Source organism: Ursus maritimus, unplaced genomic scaffold (assembly GCF_017311325.1).
Source record: "Ursus maritimus isolate PB19 unplaced genomic scaffold, ASM1731132v1 scaffold_12, whole genome shotgun sequence".
Lineage (NCBI taxonomy): Eukaryota > Metazoa > Chordata > Mammalia > Carnivora > Ursidae > Ursus > Ursus maritimus.
This window is the reverse complement of record NW_024423564.1, coordinates 8,527,862-8,552,395: the sequence shown is the minus strand read 5'-3', so window position 1 is coordinate 8,552,395 and position 24,534 is coordinate 8,527,862. Positions and strand designations below refer to the sequence as shown.

General features: G+C 44.6%; 1 protein-coding gene across 2 annotated transcripts in view; it reads left to right on the top strand.

The window, feature by feature from the left end:
- The window catches only part of SLC22A15 (solute carrier family 22 member 15), a 74,631-nt gene that overhangs the window by 12,224 nt on the left and 37,873 nt on the right, over positions 1–24,534 (top strand). For both annotated transcript variants that reach the window (XR_005834043.1, XM_040626868.1), the window contains exons 2-3: positions 1,944–2,156; positions 24,163–24,295. Coding sequence is in view for 1 of the 2 variants with exons in the window: in XM_040626868.1 (XP_040482802.1) it covers positions 1,944–2,156; positions 24,163–24,295 (346 nt within the window). In the remaining variant the exon portion in view is untranslated. The remainder of the gene's footprint in view (positions 1–1,943; positions 2,157–24,162; positions 24,296–24,534) is intronic.

The window sequence follows — 24,534 nt, the reverse complement described above, 5'->3', positions numbered from 1 at the left end:
CCAGGTGAAGCGAATGGTAGGAACAAAAGCAGAAAATAGCATATTTAGAGAGAAAATATAACTAGTTTGCTTCGCCCGATTGAAGGCTGTGTTTTGAACATGTGTTTTGCCTCATCTCCAGAGTTCCCTTGCCCCCTATTTTCATTTCTTTACCCATCAATTAAGTCCAGCAGATTGTAATAAGGAGGGACAGTTACTAAAACGATGCAAGCAGCTTTGTAATTACAGTGGCTGCTAAATGTGTAATCTATTTGTTCCTGTAATTATTAAGGTTTCTATTTTTATAAACTGCCTCTTGTTCTAAAACTTCCTTAATAGTATGCAAATAGGGGCCAGGAAGCAGTAGAAATCCAGAAACATGATTTCCTTTGCCTTCTACAATAGATCAGCCACGCAGACTGACGCGTGGTGGCGTGGTACCTCTCGAGAGGCCCACCGTCACTCCCCTCAAAATAAATTGGGGCTGCCTTCCATCCTCGCAGCCTTTCCCAGAGTGCAAAAATCACATCTTGGGTTTTACATTAGCTTTCTGCTATGACACACACAGTGTCATGACTTCTTTTCTCTTTCCTTGACAGTAATTCCATCATCTGCTTGTGATAAATCACTCTGCCTTTGACGGTTTAGCTTATGCACTTAGCAGCTGAATATGCCCCTACAGGGGGGTGCGGAAGCAGCCCGGGGTTCCCTGATGGATGGAGCTGAAGCGGTCGGCAAGTCTCCACCCCTTCGTGCCTCAGTCAATGCATCCATCCACTGGGGGTGTTGCTATATGCTGTGGAGAAGTCACAGCCTTGTATTTTGTAAACACTTGTTCTGCTTAAAGGTATTTTAAGATACCAGGTTCTAAGTTAATAGGGGTAATTTCTTAAAATAAGATTGTCTCACTAAGGGAGATAGTTCTCACTGGAACAGATGAATTCTGTGTTTTCCTAATGCATTTGAAGCTTGAAATAATCATCCAACAACGAGAACTAATATAAATGGAAATTCATAGCATAAAAAGGCTACATAGGGCTCAACAGCTTATAAACCTGATTGTGAATAGCTATAAGGCCCAGAACAATCAGAGACAAATGGCATATGTGCTCAATAAATATTTCTTGAATTTTTTTCCCCTTGGGAGAACAACTATGTTTAGATTAAACAATGATTAAGTAGGGCTAATGTTATAAAGTGAGTATCTATTACTAGGATTTTGAATTTCTTTACATCTTATAATTGTGTACTATGTTTTAAAATAGTACCTACTCAAGTACTTATTATGATTACCTGCTTTATTAAATACTTAATAAAGTACTTTGGTTAGTGCTCACTCTTTCTCTATGTTATCTATCTATCTATCTATCTATATATATATATATACTCTCTATATTTTTTCTCTCCATATATACACATCGTACATACTCTATGTGATTATGTATATACTCTGTATATTCTTTTACTGTGTATATAAAAATATCCTGTCTCTATATATGCTATTTTCTGAGACATTTGACTATGCCACAAAAGGTTTAGTTTAGATTGTGAATCCAGGGCCAAGATACTCTGGGGCCCTGGTGCCTGATTATCTGAACGGAGGGTGTAGCGTTGAGGGGAAATAGCTGGAATGTCAGTCTTCCACATCAGAGCCAGTAATATCCCGCCCCCCCATCCTCCGCCATGGTTGAACCATCCATGTGCAATTTCCTGAGCATCAGCGTATCTCAAATGTAGGAGATCCCCCTGGAAAAAGCCCTAGGGTGCTTTTCAAGGGGGATTGCTGATGACTCTGTCGGTGGTAGATGGGCAAGCTTCTTTTTCACATTTCTCTCCTTTGCTTTGATGCGTCTGGTTTTCGGTAGCTCAGAGAAACACAAAAAGCAGGAAACTGATCTTGTGAGGCTTGTACCCTTGCTGATTGTGACTCCAACGCGGATGGGTTTGTGTGTTTGCTCCCTCAGCTGTACGTGGCCACGGAGGCCATCCTCATTGCCCTGGTGGGGGCCACGCCCTCGTACCACTGGGACCTGGCGGAGCTCCTGCCCAATCAGAGCCACGGCAACCGGTCAGCGGGGGACGAGCGCGCCCTTGGGGACTGGCTGCTGACCGCCAACGGCAGCGAGGTCCGGAAGCACGTGCACTTCAGCGGCAGCTTCACCTCCATCGCCTCTGAGGTAAGGTGACGAGTGGCCGCCGGGGAAACGAAGGCAGGCTGTCCTGACCACGAGATGAACGTTTCTCCTGGTCCCCATGGAACCGCATGCCTGTCTTGTAGATTTCAATGTCCGCCCCGTCTTCAAGTAGCTGTCTAGTAAATTTGGGAGTTACAGGAGACTATCCCGTGAAGACACATTCTTTTTCCTTCTTGTACAAACAGGAAAAGTGTGAACCTTCCCAAACTGGTCAGTTGAAGTAAGATATAAACTCCAGAAGAGCCACATTTCAGTTAGAGCGTCCCTTGAAAAAGTGAAATAAAACTTTTATTTTTTTCTTACCTACCCCCAAATTAACAAAGTCAAGAGAGAGAAATGTGATGACCGTCTGCAACACCCACAGTTCATGTTTTGGTCCAGTCCTATGTGTAGACCCCATGGGGCCCCTTGACTGTACAACACAGGATACAGATGGTACCGCCTCGTGGGGGCAGGAAGCCTTACTCTGAAGGGGGATTTGTGGTCACCATGGTTCTGGTAAGGACAGCGCCTTCTGAGCCAGCCTGAGGGAAATAAGCTGAGGATGGGCAGTCCGGTGAAGAGAAACCCTGGGCTCAGAGGGGCTCATGTGCAGGTGGCCGGCAAGTGTATTGGTTGTTAAAAAGTTGGAATACTCAGTCCTTTGCGTGCTCCCCACAAGCTCTCCGTTTGCCCACTGCCACCCTGGCCCAGCCCTTGGCCCCACTGATCCAGTGGGCTTAATGCCTGGTGTGCAGAGGGCCTCCAGGACACTTTCCAGCTCTCAGTGCTGACCACCATGCTGGTTAGCTCCGCCCGCATCCATTTGGCTGCTCCCCTGCAGGGCTCCCAGAGTGCTTGCCAGACACTCTGCCTGCATCCCACGTCCACCCTCCTCTCTGCATGTTTGCACATATGTCTTGTGTGTGTGTACATGGGTGTGCATGTGTGTGTGTGTGTGTGTGTGTGTGTGTGTGTGTCTGGGCATATGTGTGTCTTTTGTGTATTTGTGTCTGCAGTATTTGCCTGGCCTTTCTGCAAGAGTTTCCATTTGAAGGAATAATTACTGAATTAATTTTTCGAGCTACTGCCTAGGTGGTATTTGTCCAGGACAACAATCCAGGCATGTCATCCCTTACTCAGGACCTCCAGTGATTCTCCCACTGCACGCAGGAAGCAGTGAAACCCATTCCATTGCAGGTGGTACATTCAAGGCCCTTTTCCCTCCACAGTCTGGTCCAGCCCCGTCTGCACTCCCTCTGCCTCCCATTTCCCACGCAGGCCCTGAGCGCTCGGCCTACCTGTCACCTCAGTAGGTAACTAACCTTGGAATGCCCTCACTCACCCTTGCGTCCACGGGGTGAAATCCTTACCTACCCTCTACCGCTCACCTTGACCATCACCTCCCCTGTGAAGTCCTTCCCAACCCACCCCCCGGAAGAAGTAAATATGCTTGTTTCCGCTCCAGTAACATTTTGTTCGCACTTACGTTACACACTGTACTTTGTGGTTCAACTCTAAGGTCCCTTGAAGTCAGAAACCACGATTTGGTCATCTTTGTAGTTCTGCGGCCTAGAGCAACAACCACCATCACTGCGAGTGCTAACCAGGCACCACCACCACTAACCTATTGAAGCAGCGAGTAGCAGTGTGGACGGTGACCACCTGCCAGGCGTCCAGATATCTTACAGCCCTGAACTCGTTTAGCGTTCAAGATAATTTTATGAGAACATTATTTCCCCCATTTTACAGATGAAGAAATTGAGACTTCTTGAGGTCAGGTCAGCTTATAGGGGCTCTTTGCCCCAGATTTGTCTGAATTCAGAGGCCTATGCTCTTAATTATTGTGCTTTTCAGGAACCCATCCAATCCAAATGGGTATGCACATCTCTCAGTTCCTTTCGATAGGTAACAGTAGCCAAAGAACTTAATTTTTTTTTAATTTGGAAATAATTTCCAACTCACAGAAATTTCAACACTCATATAGAGAATACCCTTATATCCCATAATTTCATCTATCATTACCATCCCAATTTTTTCTAAGCCTTTTGAAAGTTCTATATAAGTACTGTTGTTCTTTTATGCCCAAATACTTCAGTGTGTATTTCCTAAAAATAAGGGCATTTTCTTATGTAACCATAGTACAATTATCAACTTCAAGACATTTAACATTGATTCTATAGTTACATAGACCACCCATACCCAGTTTTGTCACTTGACCCAGTATGGTCCTTGATAGCAGTGGTTCCCCCATTTTATACTCAATTCCATTTTAAGGTCACAGGTTACATTTAGTTGTCATGATTCTTAGGGTCTTTTCACCTTCAGACTTTTCCTCTTATGAAATTGATATCTTTGAAGAAGACATACCCCTTCTCTTTTTAAAAATAAGAGTGTTTTTTATCTCAGGCCTGATGATTTCTCATTAAGGTTGTGTATCCGGAGTCGGCATAGTAGTAAGTAATGTCGTGTCCTTCTGGGTCACATCTGGGCATGCACTATCCATCTGCCCCTTTTCAGTGATAATTCTGATCATCACCTCCAGGGATTGCTTGATTTCTCCCCTGTACAGTTAATATTCTTTTCATTTCAAGGAATAAGTGATCTGTGGAGAATCATTTTAAGATTATGCAAATTTACTATTCCGTATCAGAACCTCCCACCCCAAATTTAGCATTTCTGGATGATTCTTTTGTAAGCCAAGCTAGGCTATGGTGGTTTCTTCACTCTAGCACTTCCTCCATATTTACCAGTTGGCATTCTGCCTTTTTGCTTTTTGAGGTGCAATTGACAGATAACATTGTATCACTATCAGGTATACAACATGCTCCATATTTGTATCCACTGTGAAATGATCACCACTGTAGGTCTGGTTAACAGCCAGCACCGTACATAGTTACAACATTTTTTCTTGCGATGAGAACTTTTAGAATGTACTCTCTTAGCCTCTTAGCATCCTTCAAATCTGCAATCACAGTACTAGTAACTGTAGTCACCATGCTGCACATTACATCCCTGGGACTTATTTATTTTATAACCAAAAGTTTGTACCTTTTGACCTCCTTGACCTATTTTAGCCACCCCCCCGCCAGCCCCACTTCTGGCAACCACTAATCTGTTCTCTGTATCTATAAGCTTTTTTTTTTTTTTTAAGATTTCCATGGCATTTTCCTTTCAGCTGTAAGCAAAAGCCCTTTCTTCTTCTTCCTTGTCTGTCTGTATGCCTGCCTGTCTATCTATATCTATCTACTTATCTACCTACTTACCTACCTATGTATCTATTATTATGTACTCATGGATTCCTATTCTTTTCAATTATTTATAATTGTTTACAGTCTTTAATTATTTTGGTGCTCAAATTATCCCCAGGTTACCAGTGGGAACTTCTTCAAGCTGGCTTTTGTGTCCTTTTATTTTAAATAAAAGTTTTTACTTTGAGATAATTGTAGATTTACATGCAGTTGCAGGAAATGATACAGAGAAATTTTGTGAATCTTTATCCAGTTTCTCCCAATGGCATCTTGCAAAAGCATAGTATCATATCACAGCCAGAATAATGACATTGATATGGCTAAGACACAGAACATTTCCATCACCACAGGGGTCCCTCGTGTGTGTGTGTGTGTGTGTGTGTGTGTGTGTGTGTGTGTGTAGCCACAACCACTTCCCTTCCCAACCCATCCCAAATCCCTGGTGACCACTAATCTGTTCTCCTTTACTTGTGTCATTTCAAGAATGTTATAAAAATGGAATCATATTGTAGGTAGCCTTTTGGGATTGACTTTTCTCACTCAGCATGATTCTGTGCAGTCTCATCTCGGTTTAGTTGTATTACTTTAGTTATATAATAAGTTCTGCAACTGGGGCGCCTGGGTGGCTCAGTCGTTAAGTGTCTGCCTTCGGCTCAGGGTGTGATCCCAGGGTCCTGGATCGAGTCCCACATCGGGCTCCCTGCTCTGCTGGGAGCCTGCTTCTTCCTCTCCCACTGCCCTTGCTTGTGTTCCCTCTCTCACTGGCTGTCTCTCTCTCTGTCAAATAAATAAATAAAATCTTTGAAAAAAAAAAAAAGAAAACTCAAGAGAAGCAAGTCTGTTGTATTTACCCCAACTTTTTCTTATAGTGTTCTTTTTTCCTTCCTGATGTTCCAAGGTCCCTTTTTTATGTTTTCTCTCTTTTTTAGAGAGCTTCCATTAGCCACTGTTTTAGGGTAGTTTTGATGGTGACACGTTCTCTTAATTTTCCTTCATCTGAGAATATCTTGATTTCTCCTTCATCTCTTGTTTTCCCTCATAATAAAATTCTTGGCTGACAGTTCATTTCCTTCAGCATTTAAAAACTCCTGTGCCACTTTCTTCTGGCCTCCATGGTTTCTGATGAGAAATATGCTGTAATTTGGATTGTCTTTTTCCTATAAGGAAGGTCTCATTTCCCTCTTGCTACTTTCAAGATTTTTTAGTGTTTTAGTTGCCAGTGTTTGGAAGTTAGACTGTGATGTTTCTTGGTGTGGATTTCTTCAAGTTTAGCCTCTTTGAGATTTACTGAGCTTCTTGAATCTGTAGGTTTATGGCTCTTGACAAATTGAGAAATTGTCAGCTATTATTTATTCAAGTACTCTTTTTTTTAGCCTATCCCCTTTTCTCTTTTCCTTGCAGAACTCCAATGACAGAAATATTAGTTCTTTTGTTATAGCCCCATAGATCTCTGAAGCTTTGTTTATTTTCCTCTGTCTGGTTTATCTTTGTATTCATATTGGATATTTTCTGTTGTTTTTTCCCCCAAGTTTATTGATTCTTTCATCTGTCCCTTTGATTCTGCTGTTGAACCTACTCGTCATATATTTTTTTAGTTCTGAACTTTTTATTTTGTTCTTTTTAAATACATTCTCTTTATTTGGTGAGACTTTCCGTATTTTCACTGAGTCTATTTTGTCATCTGTTTCGAGCATGTTCATAGGTGCTCGTTGAAGCACTGCTGTGATGGCAGCTTTAACATCTTTCTCAGATAGTTCTAACATCTCTGTCATCTCGGCAGTCTTTTATTCATTCAACTTGAAATTTTCCTCGTTGTTGGCATCACAAATTATTTTTGTTTGAAACCTGAAGTTACAGGGATTATGTTTAGAGGTTCTGGGTCTTAGTTAAATCTTCTGTTTTAGCTGACTTTCTTGGACCCAGCTCTGACACAAGAAGAGGGGAGAGGTGCTCATTACTACCTCATGGTGGTGGAAATCCAGTCTCCCTATGTGCTCGCGCTGACACCAGTGGCAGTGGCGGTGATGGTATGGAGGGTTCCTCCCTGCAGACGACAGTAATGAGAGTGCTGGCTCCCTGCTTGTCTTTTTCTGACACATCCAAATGGAGTGAAGTGGGGTGAGTTGTTACTGTCTAGCCAGGGGTGGGAGTGGGGGGTGGATATTTAGGTTCCCCACTTAGCCTTTGTTCCTGTGGATGGAGTTGGAGACATTGCTTTTGTTTTTGTCTTTTTGTTTTGTGGTGGTGCATGGCTGGAGTAAAGCAGTTCTTGTCTAAAAATGTTCTGTCCTGGGGCACCTGGGTGGCTCAGTTGTTAAGCATCTGCCTTCGGCTCAGGGAGTGATCCCAGGGTCCTGGGATCGAGCCCTGCATCGGGCTCCCTGCTCCTCTGGGAGCCTGCTTCTTCCTCTCCCACTCCCCCTGCTTGTGTTCCCTCTCTCGCTGGCTGTCTCTCTCTCTCTCTGCCAAATAAATAAATAAAATCTTTAAAAATTAATTAATTAATTAATTAAAAATAAATAAATAAATAAAAATGTTCTGTCCTGCTGGGCTGCCCCTTGCCTGGGCCATTGGCTGGAGATAGCAGGCTTGGTTGGGGTTTCTTTTGTCATTCCTCTTGGCATTTCTGAGTTGCTGCCGTCTCCAGCACCCAATCTCGGGTATGTGAGGCAAAGAGAAACCCAGGGACTCACCGCCGGGTCATTCCTTGGGTCCCAGGGTCGTAGCTGGTCTTCTCTCCATCTTTAAGGGTTGTCTTATGTTTGTTTCATATGTGATGCCCAGGGTTTTTAGTAGTATGTAGTGGGAGAAACAGGGAAAAATACACTTATTCCATTTTCCTGGAGCTGAAAGTCCTTTTGATGTGCCCATCACTTTGGGGTTTTTTTGAGCACTTAAAAATTTTTTGGCATAACAAGATATTCCAGATTCATCTTTCACCTCCCCCTACTCCAACTGTGGAATTAGCCATTTCTCCAAAAGGCACTTGTTCTGTTTATTACCCCCATAGGATTTTGCAATGGGTGAGAGCCATAAGTCTGCACTCCAACAAATCCATTACCACATTACAATGAAAGTGGATCTCAGACCAAATTCTGCCAACATGTAGAAACATTTATTAACTCAGTTCTTATTATCAGAGAAGCACACAATAAAATATCTTGCAGGCTTGAGAAGTCCTAGCTCTGTGGTTTTGTTGGTGTTCTAAATACTGTTTACACAGCAGGTCACTACAGAAAAACTCCCAATTTTCCATAGGAAGGCTACTGATGCTTCCCCTCCCCACCAGCATCAAGCAGGCAGAATCTTCCAGAGTTCATATTGTCTCAGGACCAAGGAGGGATTTTAGCCTAGGGCATCACTCCTGTATAAAGAATACAGAGCACCCTGGATTATCTCACAAATTCACGGAAGGGCAGTGAATGACTCTAAAATATATTGATCTAATTCATGTACCTTGGGTGTCTTTGATTGCACCAGAGATAGCCCATTTTTTATAGTCATCATTGCTAGTCATCAGGCCACTATTTCAATCAGATAGAAGCAAAAGCAGGCATGACTAATAGAGACCATGATGACTGAAGTCCTTGTAGGAGCTCCCTCTGCAGAATGGGCTTTCTGAAGAGAAGGCCAGCTGACCGGCTCTGGACGGTGGGGCCTCGACTAGAATGCTCGTATACCAGCGCGAGAGCTAAGTAATATTTATGCAGAACATCCCACAGTATGCGCTTCATACTGTAAGGTAAATCAGATCCCACAGCAACACTCTGCTTCAGCACAGCAGACCCCAATGCATTTCAATGGACTCGAATTAAATTAATACTAATGAAACCTATAATTGGGAGCCCTTTTACATATCACTAGAGGGACACCATTATTAGCAAATATTCTTTGAGCAACTACTGCTCGCCTGATGCTAGAGAAAACCTTCATGCCAGCCAAGGAGGGGGAGCGCCGTCAGACCCTACCCTCCAGGACAGTGGGAAGGGGCACCCTGGTCACCAGTGCACCTTCTGTGCTGGCACCCAGGGGCTCACCCTTCACAGAGCTCGACTGGAGGCTGCATATGGAGACAAGGGAGCCTGGAGAGCTACTGCTCCCCAGATAAAGAGTTGGTAGATGTAGGAGAAATGGGGTGGCACAGCTTCCCCGGCAAGGGCTGACGATGTTTAAAGCAGCTCTGAGAAAAAAAAGGACGATGGGCTAAGATGGCCTCACCTCACCCAGCTGTTGTATCCCCCTGACCACGGCTGGGGCGCATCTGTGAGTCACTGTCCCTCTTGCCATCTGCCTTTGTCATCCCACCGGGACTGTGTGTGTCTCCCTTCCTCCTGTCCTCTCCCTTGCTCTCTCTTTCCCCTCTCTCTCCTGGTCCCTGTCATTTTGTCTCTCAGCACCTATGTCTCTCTCTCCGCACCTCTCTCCATCTGAGTCTCTCTGCCTTTCTCTTCTGCCTCCCATTTCTTTCTCTCTGCCGTTCTCTGTGTCTCCGTCTCACTGGCTGTCTCTGTCTTGCCTTTCTCTCCCTCTCTTTCTCCCACATTTCTGCCTCATTCTCTGCGTGTGTCTCCCTGGTTTCCTCTTTGTCTCTCACTCTTTCTTCCCCACCCCCTCGCCCTCCTCCTGTTACTCACCTGTCCTTTCTCGTACCTGGGATGCACGTGGACTTGGATGTATATGCTATCCATCTGGGTCATACGTCTACCATTATAGATTTAGAGATGCCTGCTACGTTCCTCCCGTGGTGGAGAGGCACACGTCAGGTTCCCATCCCATCAGGAGGTCGGGTAGTTACCTACCGCGGGGGTGGATCTCCAGGCACAGATATTCTCTGTGCAGACAAAGATCCTCAGTCTCCAGCAGGTGTTCCAAGATGGGTCCAGAATGGCAGGTGGGGGCAGGGTCATGCAGCCGCACAGTTGCGGATATCAACACACCACTGCTCTGTGGGATCTCCAGGGGATTTGGAGCATCCTAGATGCTAAACTGGCTGCTTCCGGCCTGAGTGGGTTCATGGGGCTTTACAAGGGTGGCCGTGGCCTGGCTACTCTGTGGACGGAGGAGTACAGACAGAAGTTCCATACCAAGAGCCTGTGGCCACAGAGGAGTTTCCTAAGGTTTGGTGGGTAGAGGACAGTGAGGAAGCAGATAACTGTGACTATCTTTTCATTGGCTCTTGTATGAGAGGCTGTCTCCCAGACACCTTCCCCACGTGCCGCTTAGTTAGTCCTGCCAATAGCCCTGCACTGTAGATTAAGCAACTGGCATGTAGAGAATTTAAAGAATTTGCCCTAAATCACATATTTAATAAGTCGCTGGTCTGGGTTCAGTGAGCTCATACTCTTTCCACTACCCCAGTGATTTTCAAACTTTTTTTTTTTTCATAACAGAAGTCTTTAGGTTTAATAGTATCTCAGTGGGCATTTCATATTTAAAAGAGGTAAGTGCTTTGCTGCTGTCAGTGAAGGGGCGTGGGGTCCAGGGCTCCAGAGCCTCCCCAGCCACTGGCAGCCGGCCTCGGCAGCCCGGAGGCACCTCTGCGCAGAACAGGGGGAGGAGCTTGGCTCGGCCTGGGAAGAGTGAATGCAAGTATAGGTCGGTGGATTGGTGGCAGCGAAGGTTGGCCAAGTGACCGTAGGAAATGGCACATGAGCAAAATAAATACCTACCCCGGCCTGCCCATCCCATGCTTGGATTTGCCTCTGACAGAGTGAATTCTAAGGAGGAAGGGTAGTCATGGTGTTTGTATTTTGGCTTGCAAATGAAAAATACCAGAATGTGTGGGCTCAGAGTAGCTGGCGACTTACTCAGTGTCACACAGTAAATGGAGGAGCCTGGCCACAGGTTCCTGTGACCTTTCCATGGTGGCATGTGACCAGAGCAGAAGGAAAGAGGGCATCTGTCAATCTGATCACACAACTCTCCGGATATTCGTGTCCATCTCCTGAGGATCCTGGCTAGCGGTTCCTCCCACCCCTCCAAAAAATACAAAACCAAAAAGCACACAAGTAATACGAAAGTAGAAACGATCCACTTAAGCTTTAGTAATTGTCAAGCCCAGAGAAACTCAGCAGTTTACTGATATAACCAAAAATAGCCCAGGAGAGTTAGGTGCAAGGAGCAGCAGCCCGCGAGCCCCACGGAGGTTCGCCTGCATCGGGCTCAGCAGCCGGCTGCCCGCGTGGTGATGGCGCCGCGCAAGTCTCTCCTCCACATGTATTCAGCCAGACCCTAGAGGATGCTCGTCTGCTTTACATTTTTAGTGCAGATCTCATCTTTTCCCTGCAGTCCTTTCATTTTATTTCAAGATACAAGTAAAGCGTCTGGCTTGTATCCGGATGCCCGCCCTGCAGGGTGTGCGAGTCCCGTGTGAATTCCCGAGCTCTCCTTCCACCTTGGACATCGGAGCCCCGTGTGGATGGTGTTCCAAGTCCTGGAGAGGTTCGAAGCAGGTGGCGTGGGTGGCTTCCAAGTTTCCTGCGGCCGCTACCAAAATGACAGGAGTCAGCAGAGAAGCAGCGGCAGAGCGAAGAATAAAGAGGATCAAGGAGCCGCCGGGGCCAGCAGTGCCGGGCAGGAGGGGAACCACAGCAGCTTCTTGGCCAGCGCCTGTTTAAGGGCTGCTCGTCTCTGCACCCCCAGTTGAGCTCATCTTTGTTTTGGTGCATGCCGTCCCCATGAGGCCCCCTTCATGAATTTCTCAGCATTAATTCAATTTTAATTACCTCTGTAGTTTCTCAGTTGCTCCTCCAAATCTCCAAAGTGGTGGCATTAAAACTGGCCCCTGAACTTGTCAGGTAACTTATCCAGTCGTTGGTAAATATCCTTAATATACAGATCAGTGGTATATAGATACGGTATGGTTTTTATTGAAATGATTTGGTATAAAGTGAGGGTTAAAAAAAAAGTGTAAAGCCCGTTGACCTCTCACATAAAACTCCTGAAAATAAATATCAAGATAGAGCCGATTAGAACCCTATAGTTGAAGGAGATTGTGTTAAAAATGCATATTTTAAAATTCTCTCCTCCTCAAGCCCCCCTCCCTCACCCCCTGCACCTTATTACATTCAGGTCGGGCTTGCAGAATTTATTTATGGAGGGTTTGGGGAGGGGTGAATAAAAGGTTATATAGATGTGATTAACTTGGTATTAATGCAAAAAAGAACCCCTCTAATCTAGAAGTCTTGACTATTTTAAAATGAGCTAATAGCCATTGGGGTGAATTTATGTAGCAAATTGCTGTCTGCTGTATTCAAATTATTCCCCGAGCTCTAACTCATTCAGAAAGTACCAAATATCACGGAGGCACACAATTATCATGCTTAATTAATGTTTGCAACCAAAAAGAGTAAGGTTGGAATCTTTAATATCATCGTCGATATTGAAGAACTGAAATTGACTGATTATTATCTTGAGATTAATATATTTTCCCCAAGCCGTACCCTGGGGTCAAAAGACCGAGTATTAAAACTATTTGAAAAATTCACTGCAATAATTGCTTTAGGGGCTAATTTTTTTTTAATGTCTTGCTTCCTTATGCCTGTACTACTGATTGTTATAGCCTGCACACTTCACCCATTAAGTGGTAATTCAGAGTGACAACTACACTGAAATGAAGCAAGTTAGTTAATCACCATGAAACCATCTCTGAAATACCCTGTCCAAGTACTCCCGAGTCACTGGAGACCTCTGATTACCTGATTTTCTCCTGAAGTGAGATTTTCCTGTACGAAACGGTAAATATGTTTATAGGGCTATAGGACAGTGGGGGGCTGCAGTTTGGTTGGGCTTGTTGTCAGAGCACCTGCTGCTCGCATGGCGCAGGCGTATGGGGGACGCCATTGCTTGCTTGTTCCAGCCCTGCAGCCCCGAAACACCGACACGCTGAGGGCCTGGGTCGGGCTCTGGCCCTTGTCATATGACTTGGTTTTCACCAAAGTGGGGCTGGGGGGTGACAGAGAGCTCTAGCAGTAAGCATGTGCACAGTGTTGTCTGCCCATTTTGGCAGGTCTGCTGGGGGAAGCTTCCTTTGTCTTCCTTTTTCTTTATGATCAGGTAGGCTGTGCCCTGGGGTCTCTTCCCCCCGCCCCCAACTCGGGAAGTCCGAGTTGGGACTAGCGGTGTACCCCAGGCTGGTGAACAAGTTCTCCTTTAGAAGAGACACAGCAGCCGTGCGAGGGGCTTGGGTACCCCTCAGAGACCTGCCGTGGCCCCCGCCTGGCTTGCGGGCTCCCTGAGGCTCTGTGGGCAGTGCTCTTCCTCCTCCCTGCTTCTCTCAGCGGGGCTCTCTGTGGGCTTTGGAATATGTTCCGTGGCACAGATTCTGCCTTTCTAGTTAGAAAACTGCATGGTTTTGTGGGGGCTCTTTTTCTCCATCGTTTTCCGTCTCATTAACGGAGAGGCTAACTACATGTCATATAGAAGAAGCAGACCCCTGTGATTCCAGGTCTCCCTCATTCTTCCTGTCACGAGAACACCCCTAGTGGCTCCTGGGTGACGAGGAAGGCCGTTCCTGCCCTGACTGTCCATAAGCTCGCAACTTGATCGTGGAGCTCGTGACCTGGAGATATTGCATGTGAAGGTGCCTAGAAACCATAGCACTCGCTCTTGTTGCATAGAGAATTCAGCAAATATTTCACTAGTGCCGGCCCCGTCACGTAAGCACTTGACACCAGTACGCCCGTAAGAAGCTCACAGCATTGTACGTGAGACACAAGTCAACGCATCGTTCACCGAACATCGCGTTTGATGCAAAAAGAGGGAGAGAGCTGGCAGAATGGAGAACGTGGTCAGCTCCAGCGGATCAGGCAGGGCCATGGAGGGTGAACAGGAGCTCACCCGGGACAAGGTGGGGCTGGCGTGAGTGTGGGAGGATGGGGCACAGCCTAAGCCCAGGACAGACAGTTCCTAGAGGTGCCAGGCTTCACGTGAGAGTGGGGTGATGGACGTTTGTTTTCCCGTGGGGAACCATGCCCTCCCCGGGGCTCTGCATGCCAGTGGCCCCCCATTATTCACTTGTGAGTGGGGCATCACATTCCCCCGCTGTGGGCCCAAACAAGGAGGACAGGCGTATACAGCCTCCTCGGGGAAGGGAAAGGACCCACTGCTTGCATAGCTTAGGGTGCAGTTTTTATTTACCATGTACAGTCTCTTCCATTAGAAAGCTTTGCGGCTACAGCATGTTTCTCAACTCTTACTCCATGAAATGTCACCATGCATTGGCAGGGGTGGGAGGGTGGGGATAAGAACGGATGGTTCAGGGCCCAGGAAAAAACTGACGCAGAGACAGACAAATTTGTGACATGGACAGAGCTGGTGAGCAGTGGCTCAGGGCAGAACTGGATATGTGTCTGAATTCTCAGAGTTCATTTAAGAAGGGTTCCTCTTGCTTTTTCACCTTATTCACGACCAATTTGGGAAGCATCTTATCATCTGTGTTCTGGTGCCGTAGGGAAGGGATGGCATCATGCTGTTCAGCAGAGAGAAACAAAGCAAACAAGCTGGGGGTGCGTTTTTGTGTCATGTGGGTACATGAGGATGTCAAGTAGTACATAAGTGTTCAATTCTAAAAATATAGAAATTTTAGGGGTGCCTGGGTGGCTCAGTTGGTTGAACGTCAGACTCTTGGTTTCAGCTCAGGTCATGATCTCATGGGTCATGGGATGGAGCCTAGCATCTGGCTCTATGTTCAGTGAGGAGTCTTGAAATTCTCTCCCTCTGCCCCTCCCCACAACTCGTGCATGCGCACGTGCTCTCTCTGTCCCCCTCTCTTTAAAATAAATAAATAAATCTTTAAAAAATACAGAAATTTTAGGTATTTGTATTTAAAACCTATATTGTAGAATGTGATAAATCCCCCCTCCCCCCAAAGAAAACCCTTGGGAAGTTGATGTTTAAGTACATTATTCTGTTCTCCGCACTCCCAGCCTTCTCATCTTCCCAAGCACACGGCCCACGTGACCTCAACTTCCTATCTGACATAGGACGTTCCTTTTCTCCCTTTGCCTCCTCCTTTCCAGGAGCCCCTGGTTCTGTTACCCTAAGCCACAAAGACCTACCTGGTTCTCGTGTTTCTTCTAATATTCAGTGGACTTTTTTCATAGCTTCCTGGATGGAACTCTTGCTAAGGATTAAGAAATAGACTATGGTAATTTCTATACTTTGGTTTAACACACTTAAATATAGTGTTCTGTCACTGGTTAGCTCCAGAATCCTCAGATTTAACTAATTCAAGCCTACAGTACTCAAAGAAGGCAGTTTTGAGACCAATGTTAGCATCCGGTACAGGCTCCCTGGTTTACTCTAGGGTGATCGCGTCTGAGCTACAGGTGGGGGTAGCTATCAATGGGAATCTATCAAATGGGAATAATAATAATCATACCTGTTATAAAAGGTGGTTGTTGGGATTAGGGGAGAATATTATGGGAAAGTTGGTTGGTTTTTAATTACCTGGTTGTACGGTGCTGAGACTTCCCGTTTGATAGATCTTTAATACACAGGTTTCAGCACTTGGATGTATGTTTTGTCTTTAGGGTCGTATAAGCACACAGTCTACTTTAAAGCAATAATTAATTGTTTTAGATCATCCTATTTCTGCCATGTCAGAAAAGTGACTGCTTTGACTTGTGGCATTTCCACAAAGGTGAAGGTTTAATGATTTCAAGGGAGATGCTCAAAACACATTTTGTTACTTTCTTTAAAACTTATCTTCAAGCTTCACTCAATCTGCGATTGATCTATTTGGCATCAAATAATAGCTATTCATGGATGGCTCAACCCAATCTGTTTCCAGCTTGAATCAGTTCTCTTCTCTGAAGCCCACACCTCAACCAGGCTGGCTTGGATCACCGCGATGACCTTTGATGGGTCTATTCCACTCTCTGCGTTGCAGCTCGAGCGCCTTTTCTTGACATCCACAATACTTTACCCCTTTATGGGAGGTGTTGTCTTATTCTTAGCCCTCTGAGCAGTGAGAATCCAAATATTAAAAAACCTCCTGGATGCTCCACTCCTACCCAGTCAATAGTCAACACTCTTTACTTTTGCTTGCATGACTTTTTTTCATCCTTAAGGGCTGGATGGCTCTGCATGGTACCTGGCTCCATACTCAACACCAGCATTCACCATATTTATGTTCCTTTCATCTTTTATTTTTGAGGCACCTGCTGCTGGTGCCTGATTTTCCCTCAGGTCTACCTTCTTTTGATGAGTGAATGATTAGTGCTAGCCTCCTCAAATCCTTTTTGAAAATACAGTGTAATGCATGCCTGGCTTATGAACTCAATGATTGTGATAATCATATAAAAAATATAGATGTTGGTTACAAGGCAAAAATAGATTTAGCTAGGTCATCCTGAAAGACTGAAAATATTTTGTCTTTATATTCTTCCTCTTCTGTTAATGTATGGGGAAAAAAAGATTTCCAGCTTTTTCAATTTGTGAGTGATTTTTCAATTTGAAATGAATTAGTATAAAAAGAACATTCTAGCTCTAGAATTTGGCTTGTCATTTAAAAAGTAATAGGAGAGTCATCCCTTTAATAATCTCTAGCCAATTAAGGGTTTGAGTGACTTATAAATATATGAATTTTACAATTTAAAGCCTCATAAAAAGCACATTTTTCGAGAATGTAACAGTCAGCACATTCAGTTTTATTATAGTTTAGTTTCCAATGTCCTGGTGATATCCTGGCTTGGATTTTACCTTGGTACTAAGTATTGAACTAAGGGACGAGAAAATGTGCTAGCAACTGAGTCTAGTCTGGCAGGTGACCTCTTTACAAAATTTTATTACAAAATTTTAAAAATAAGTTACACCAGTACATCTTCTCAAATACTACAGTGACCACTGTCCTAATGTATCTTGTCTGAGCCTTGACAAAATAAAACTCTTTAGATCACATAATAGCTATGTGATAAATATATAAAGTATATTTGAAAAGTTTTAAAAGTTGGAAACAAAATATCTAAACCAAAATCTCACATGTTGGGGGATGGTGCATGTAGAAAGCTGGTTGTAAACATACTGTCCTAAGTCCTTGAATTGACATTTCTGAATCCACCATGTTCAGTTTGCCTAGACTTGTCAGGGAGTTCTGCATGTCAGCTTTGCATGCTTTAATTTGCTTTTTAAAACTTGACAGTTCCTTTAGATTTTTCTACCTATTCCTGAATGTATTCCAGGTGAAATAAGGAAGTGCATTACCTCAATCAGCATTGACATGAAGAAGAATTACTAGAAATTCCTTTGACACATGAAACTGTCAGCCTGAGAATCAGAATATGGAATTTGCCAGTCGAACATCCTGTGGGCTTCTTCTTGACAGCTTTCCAGTTGTTAGAAGGATGATTATTATGGCCTTTTTGGTGGATTTGAGAAGTTCTGCAAGTATGGTCAACAGAACAGTTGATTATTGACAAGACACCTTAGCCGCTTTTTATTAATTAAGCACAAAATGGGCTAGTATGAGCTTAAACATCTTGGCCATATAAACAAACTGGCAAAAATTGAGGTGCAGGATAATCAAAGCTAAAGGTGCTGGCTACATTTTAAAGGCATGAAAACACCAAAGCAAACACTAACACCATACAAAGCATAAAAAGAAGTTGTTTGAGCTTCAAGGTATTAAAAATGAGTACAATGAGGCTTTGTTTATTGGCCATTGTAAGAGAAGGAATATCCCTGTGACAAATACAGTCCTCCATTTTCTAGGCCAACCAGATAGCTAAGATTTTATTTATTTTTCAACCTGAAAAATGTCACCATAGACATTTCTCATGAATTGAAAATTCTACCACAGAACTTACTATAATCCAAAATAATTTTTCATAAAATAGAATTTCTCCTTCAAATTCCAGACCTCTTCTAATCTCTTTTATGTGAAATTTTACAATATATTTTACCCTTTTCTTTACAGATCCTTAAATCTTCTTACCATGATTTAATCTTTTTTGCTGACTTAGGCCATACTTACTGTAGAGTATGGTGACCAGGAGTCTTGAAGAGGTTCAAGAATGTTTGGAGTAGGGTACTGGGGGAAGTGAGTTGGAAGAGTAGGGGGTGGGAGGACAGCGAGTAGGATATTCAAAATCAAGATTTTAGAGATGATACAGCTTTTGAGGATGACCAGGTCTAGGACAGGAGTTCTTAACCTGATTACCTATGAGAATCATCTGGAGAACTTAAAACAATATGCCAATGCCCGAATCCTACTCCATTGTTCTCAGGGACCCAGGCTCCTTCAGCTTTGAACTTCATCATCCCTAATATGTGGCCCTCTTCATCATGGCCCCAGATAAAGCTCCAGCTTTCATAAGGACATTCTAAGCAGTAGGATAGAAAGGAAGAAGGGATAAAGGGTAAATCAGCTGTTTCTTAAGACAAAGTCCTGGCAGCTGCCACATGGTGCTTGTATTATTGTGCAGAACTTGATAATGTGTCATACCTACTTGTGAGGGAGATTGGGACATTAGTCTTCAATCTGGGTAGCCATATGCCCCGCAAACATACTATTACTATGGAAGAGAGGAAAATTGGTTATTTCAAAACAAGCTAGCATCTCTGTCAGCTCTAGAAGGGTAGTAGATTACACCATCTGGTAATGTGATCTTCAGACTATTTGACGATTTTGAAGTTTGGTTATCTTCTCCCATCTCTCATCATCTTAGACGAGCTCTCAGGTCCATGGTTGTAAAAGGAGAAGCAGCTTCCAGTTGAGAGGGTTCCAGTTCACTGAATGATTTCTGCAGGGGATCACCATGTTTCAGTTAGGGCAGGAATGGAAAGTACAGGAAAGTTAATGATGTAGGGGATTTTTCTGATGATGACGTTATTTCTCTACCCACTACCCCCCTCTGGCTACCTTTTCTCCTTATAGCATATATTCCATTATTATAATAATCACTCCTTTGCAAATCCCCACAATGCCCTGGTGCCTCTCTCTCTCTCTGAAGTACTTCTGGGAAGTCCCCAACTCTGTGTAAGCTTAACCCAACATCCTCCTCACAAAATTAGTAACCACAAAGCTTAAATGTCTATTCACTGTGGCCTGGCAATCCTGCAGCATTTCCCTTGAATGGGTCATGTCCCACTCCTGAGAGGAGTCTGTCTGTCACATTCCTCCTGAAACCTGAAATGCCCCCCCCCCCACTTCTGCTCTCTTTCAGCTAGGGACCTCACTTTATACTTCAATTAAAAAGAAGTGAAGCAATCGGGTGGGAGTTTCTTCATTGCCTGCTTCTGAGCCCACCTTCTGCCTTCCTCTCTTGCTTGCTTTACTTTGCAGTGACATCTCCTACCTTCTGTGAAAGGCTAAACTCTCTACATTGTACCCTCAAGCCTATCCCTTCTTGCTTTTCCAGATATTTTTCTCCTGCAAGGATATCTTCTCTACCAGCTTGTTCTCATCAACATGCACACGTGTTTTAAAAAAACAAGCCAATAATCTTTGACCCACATACCTGTCCCCACACTGTCCCATTTCTTGGCTTCTCTTCACAGCAAAACATTTGGAAACCATTTTGTACCCAACTGCTGCCAGCGACTCCCCAACTCCTCCAATTCCTCACCCGTCTCCAATCTGGTTTCCATTCACACTTCACTGAAATTGCTATTTTTAAGTGTCCATTTGTTTCTAAATATAACTGCTCGTCTCTGTCCTTATCTTACCTGACCTCTGAAGCAGTATTTCATGTGCGTGATCTCCCCTTCCTCCCTGAATCAAATTTCTTCTCACAGCATTATTGACCCCACACCCCTCCCCATTTTCTTGCTATCTTTCTGAGTCCTACTTACGAGTTTTCTATAATGGGTCTTTTGTACTCAGCCTCTGAACGTGGCAGTGTCCCAGGCCCCAGTCTTGAAATTCTTCCCTCTCCATAGGTTCATAAACCCTCATCACCTCTCCCTGGAGCTCAAGACTCAAGTCCGCATATCTGCTTGGCATCACCACTTGGGCGTTTTATAGGCTTCCTAATCTCTGCAAGTCCAACGAAGCTCTTTGTTTCCCACCACATACGTGGTCCCTGCTTGCCACCTTCTTCATCTCAATAAAGGTCATCCACCGACTGGCCAAAGTTAGCAACTTAGGTGAAACCCTTGATTCTCTGTCCCCCACCCCATGTCATTCATCAGCAAGTCCTGCCAGTTCTGCCTTCAAAATCAGTCCTAAGTGCTTATAATTCTCCATCTCCATTGCTTCCACGCTCATCCAAGCCGCCATGGTCTCCTGAGCTGGTGCACTGGCCTCCCTGCTCCCGCTTTCCTCTGTTGTAATGCATTCTCCAAGAATGGCCAGAGTGATCTTCAGAAACTTAAGTCCAATAATCCAGCACTTTCCCTTTGCACTGGAATAACACCTCAGCTCCTCGCCGTGGCCCAGGGCCCTGTATGATCTGACACCTGTGCACCTGTTGACCTCATCATACCACCTGCTGGGGGAGCACTGGGGGTGCTTCACCTTAGGGAAGGGCTCTTATTCTCATGTTCTCTGAACAGCTTTCCAGGGTGGTCACTCCTTATCATTCAAGTCCAAATGTCACCTCCCCAGAGAAGCCTTCCCTGAACACCTTACTAGAGGTTCCCTCCTAGTCTCTCCCTGTGTGTTTGTTCTCCTGGCACGTATCCTCCCTGAGGGAAGGGACCATGTCCAGCTTATTCACATCTGTATTTCTGGTGTTTAGTATAGTCATTAACCTTCAGTAGAAACGAATCAACTATTGATTGAATACCCAAATGAAAAACTGTCTGGAACATATCTCAGATTTTTGTCACTTTGCTTCCATCCCTCTTATTTGTGCCATAACTGCCACCAGGAGCAGTAACTTCCTGATTACTATTTCTAAAAGCAGTGACACCTAGTTGACAATTTCTCATCTGCAAGGGGCTGGGAAAACAGTTAACTAACCTGGTTAAGAACTGCATGTGGGGGCGCCTGGGTGGCACAGCGGTTAAGCGTCTGCCTTTGGCTCAGGGCATGATCCCGGCGTTATGGGATTGAGCCCCACATCAGGCTCTTCCACTGTGAGCCTGCTTCTTCCTCTCCCATTCCCCCTGCTTGTGTTCCCTCTCTCGCTGGCTGTCTCTATCTCTATCGAATAAATAAATAAAATCTTAAAAAAAAAAAAACTGCGTGTGAAGAAACGGACTTTAGAAGACAAGTCCAGCATTAGTGAGTGGGCATTATCCTTACTTATTTTCCAGTGAATATTATTGTCCTAGTGTCATGAATGTTGTTATTGTGGTTGCTGCATGGAGATGTCCAGAAGCTGTCTGGTCAGGCTGTCACAGTCTTACAGGAAATACAAGAGGAGAAGTCAGATGTGCTGTGAGCCTTGATGACTGCTTGGTGGAGCATGGGAAGGGAGGTCTGAGAGGTGAAGGGACAGGCAAGGGGGGCGCCTCTTTGCGTGTTGGGGCTCTTCCTGAGCCTGTCTTCACAGACTCCCCGCGAGGGGCTGCGAAGGGGAAAGACGAGCGTTCCCTGGTTCTCCGTCTCTGAGCTGCAGCTTCCCCTACAGACCTTTACAACCGAAGATCTGTTTAACTCACCACCAGACAGAGTTTTAGATAATAGCGTTTTAAGCAGGGGATGACTGCTTTCTCTCTAAGTTCCTAAGTCTCCTTAAAGTAGAAGATAACCGTACTCAAGGGATTGGGCTTTTTTTTTTATTGTGGTAAAATATACAGAACAAACTGTAACACTTTAAGCCATATTAAGGGTACAGTGGCATTAGGTATATTCATGTCGTGCAACCATCACTGCTGTCCATCTCTAGAGTTTTTTTATCATCCCAAACTGAAAATCTGTACCCATGACACAATTCCCCATCCCCCCAGCCCCTGTGAACCCTTATTTGACTTTTTGTCTCTGGATTTGATGACACCAGGTAAAGGACCAGCCTTCCTCCTGTGCCTCCTTCCCTGGCAGCTGCTTCACTGCTGACCCTTCTGGCCACTAGGTGTGTGAGGTGGGGTTTGTGGGGGCAGGTGAGGCATGTTCCCCCATCATACAGCTGCACCACACCCTCGCGGTGTCCTACAGTTCAATTCTGTTCTGACATCTTCTGCCTGGAGGTAGCATCAGATCCCACTGGTTTCAGGGCTCAGTCCCATGGGGCTGACCCCGCCCCTACCTTCAGATGACAGTTGCAAGTCCACATTGTTTCATATGTTTCTGAGCTGCCAGAGACCAGAGATCAGTGGTTCCTACAATCTCCTCCTTGGGATAGATTAATTTGCTAGAGTGGCTCACAGAACTCAGGGGAACCTCTTATGTACTAGATCACTGGTTTATCATGAAGGATATAAGTCAGGAACAGCCAGTTGGAAGGGACGCACAGGACAAGGCGGGTGGGAGGGGGCGCAGGCTTCCAGACCCTCCCTGGGCCCCACTCTCCCAGCACCTCCACTGCATTCACCAACTGGGAAACTTCTCGAACCCTTGTTCGAGGGACATCTTTTATGCATCACCAGATGCATAAATAAAAGTAGCTATTATATACTATAGTACTATAATAAGATGTGTATAGATGTGTTTTTGGGGTGGCTTCATTACAAAGGCATCATTGATTAAATAATTGGCCATTGACAATTAGTTCAACTTGCAGTCCCTCTTCCCCTCCCCCAAGGGCGGGGCAGGTGGGAGGCTGAAAGTTCCAACCCTCTAATGATGGGAGTGGGGGGGTTGGGGGGGTGTTGGTTCCCCTGGCAACCAGCCCCCATCTAAGGGACTTTCCAAAAGTCGCCTCATTAAATAAACTCAAGTGTGATCGAAAGAGGCTTGTTATAAATACCAGAGGACACCCATTTCTCCTTTAATGCCTTGAAGTTATTTCAGGAACTGGGATCAAAACTATCATAACCAAAGATGCCCCTATGGCTCTTCTGTAGGAAATTACAAGGGTTTCAGGAACTATGTGCTAGTGACAGTGGATGAACACCAAATAGAGATTTCTTCCTATAAAATCTCAATATCCCAGTCATAAACAGAATCATACCATATTTGTCTTTTTTTTTTTTTGTCTGCTTATTTCTCTTAGCATGAGGTTAAGGTTCATCTATGACCCAGCTTGTCAAAAATCTCTTTCCTTTTCAAGGCTGCATAATATTCTAGCGTACGTATCTACTACATTTTGGCCATCCTTCATTTGGCTTTGTTAATAGTGCTGCTCTGAACGCTAGGGTGCAAATATCTGTTGAAATCTCTGCTTTCAGTTCTTTGACGCACATACCCAGAAGTGGAATTATTGGATCATATGGTAATTCTATGCTTAATTTTTTAAGAAAAATGCTAACGGGGCTTAAAACCCACTAACTATTGGAGAAAAGGACTGTTCGTTGATTGCCTCCTATATGTCCTATGTATGTTAGGCAGCCGAGAAATGGGAATGGGTGGGTCATGGCTCCTTCTCTCAAGAAATACAAGGGCTTAGGGGCTTAGGAGGAGGGACGTCTTTTATGCATCACCAGCTGCATAAATAAAAGTAGCTGTTATATACTATATTTAGTGCTGTAATACGATGTGTATAGACTATTATGGGAGCACATTACGATAATGATTTCTAGTGTTTCTGAAGACAAAACCTCCTTGGGTGTTATCCAAGACAGACGATCCACGACATTTTGGTTAGTAGTGGGTAATGCGGTAGAGAATTCCCAGTGTACCAGTTTGGGTTGTACTTTGGGTTTTTTTTTAATAGCTAACAGTCCATCTACCTTTTCTGTGATCTAAACGTCTCTTCTGTTTTTTCTTCCTGTAGTGGTTTTTAATTGCCAACAGATCTTACAAAGTCAGTGCAGCAAGCTCTTTCTTCTTCAGTGGTGTGTTTGTGGGAGTTATCTCCTTTGGTCAGCTTTCAGATCGCTTCGGAAGGAAAAAAGTCTATCTCACAGGTAATCAGTTATGAGTGTTTGTGAACTGAATAGGAGGACTTACTTCTTAAGGTTCTCGGGGAATTGCCACGTGGATACAGAACTGATCTTTATTATACTGGCGAGAGGCCCCAGTGCAGCCAGAGTTCTGGCCACGCTTTTTCAAAGGACCAGCAGCATTCCTGGTGATGGCCACGGATTTGTGTCTAAGCTTTTCAGAGATGGTGGTGCTCTCCAGGACTCCCGCACTCTAACTTATG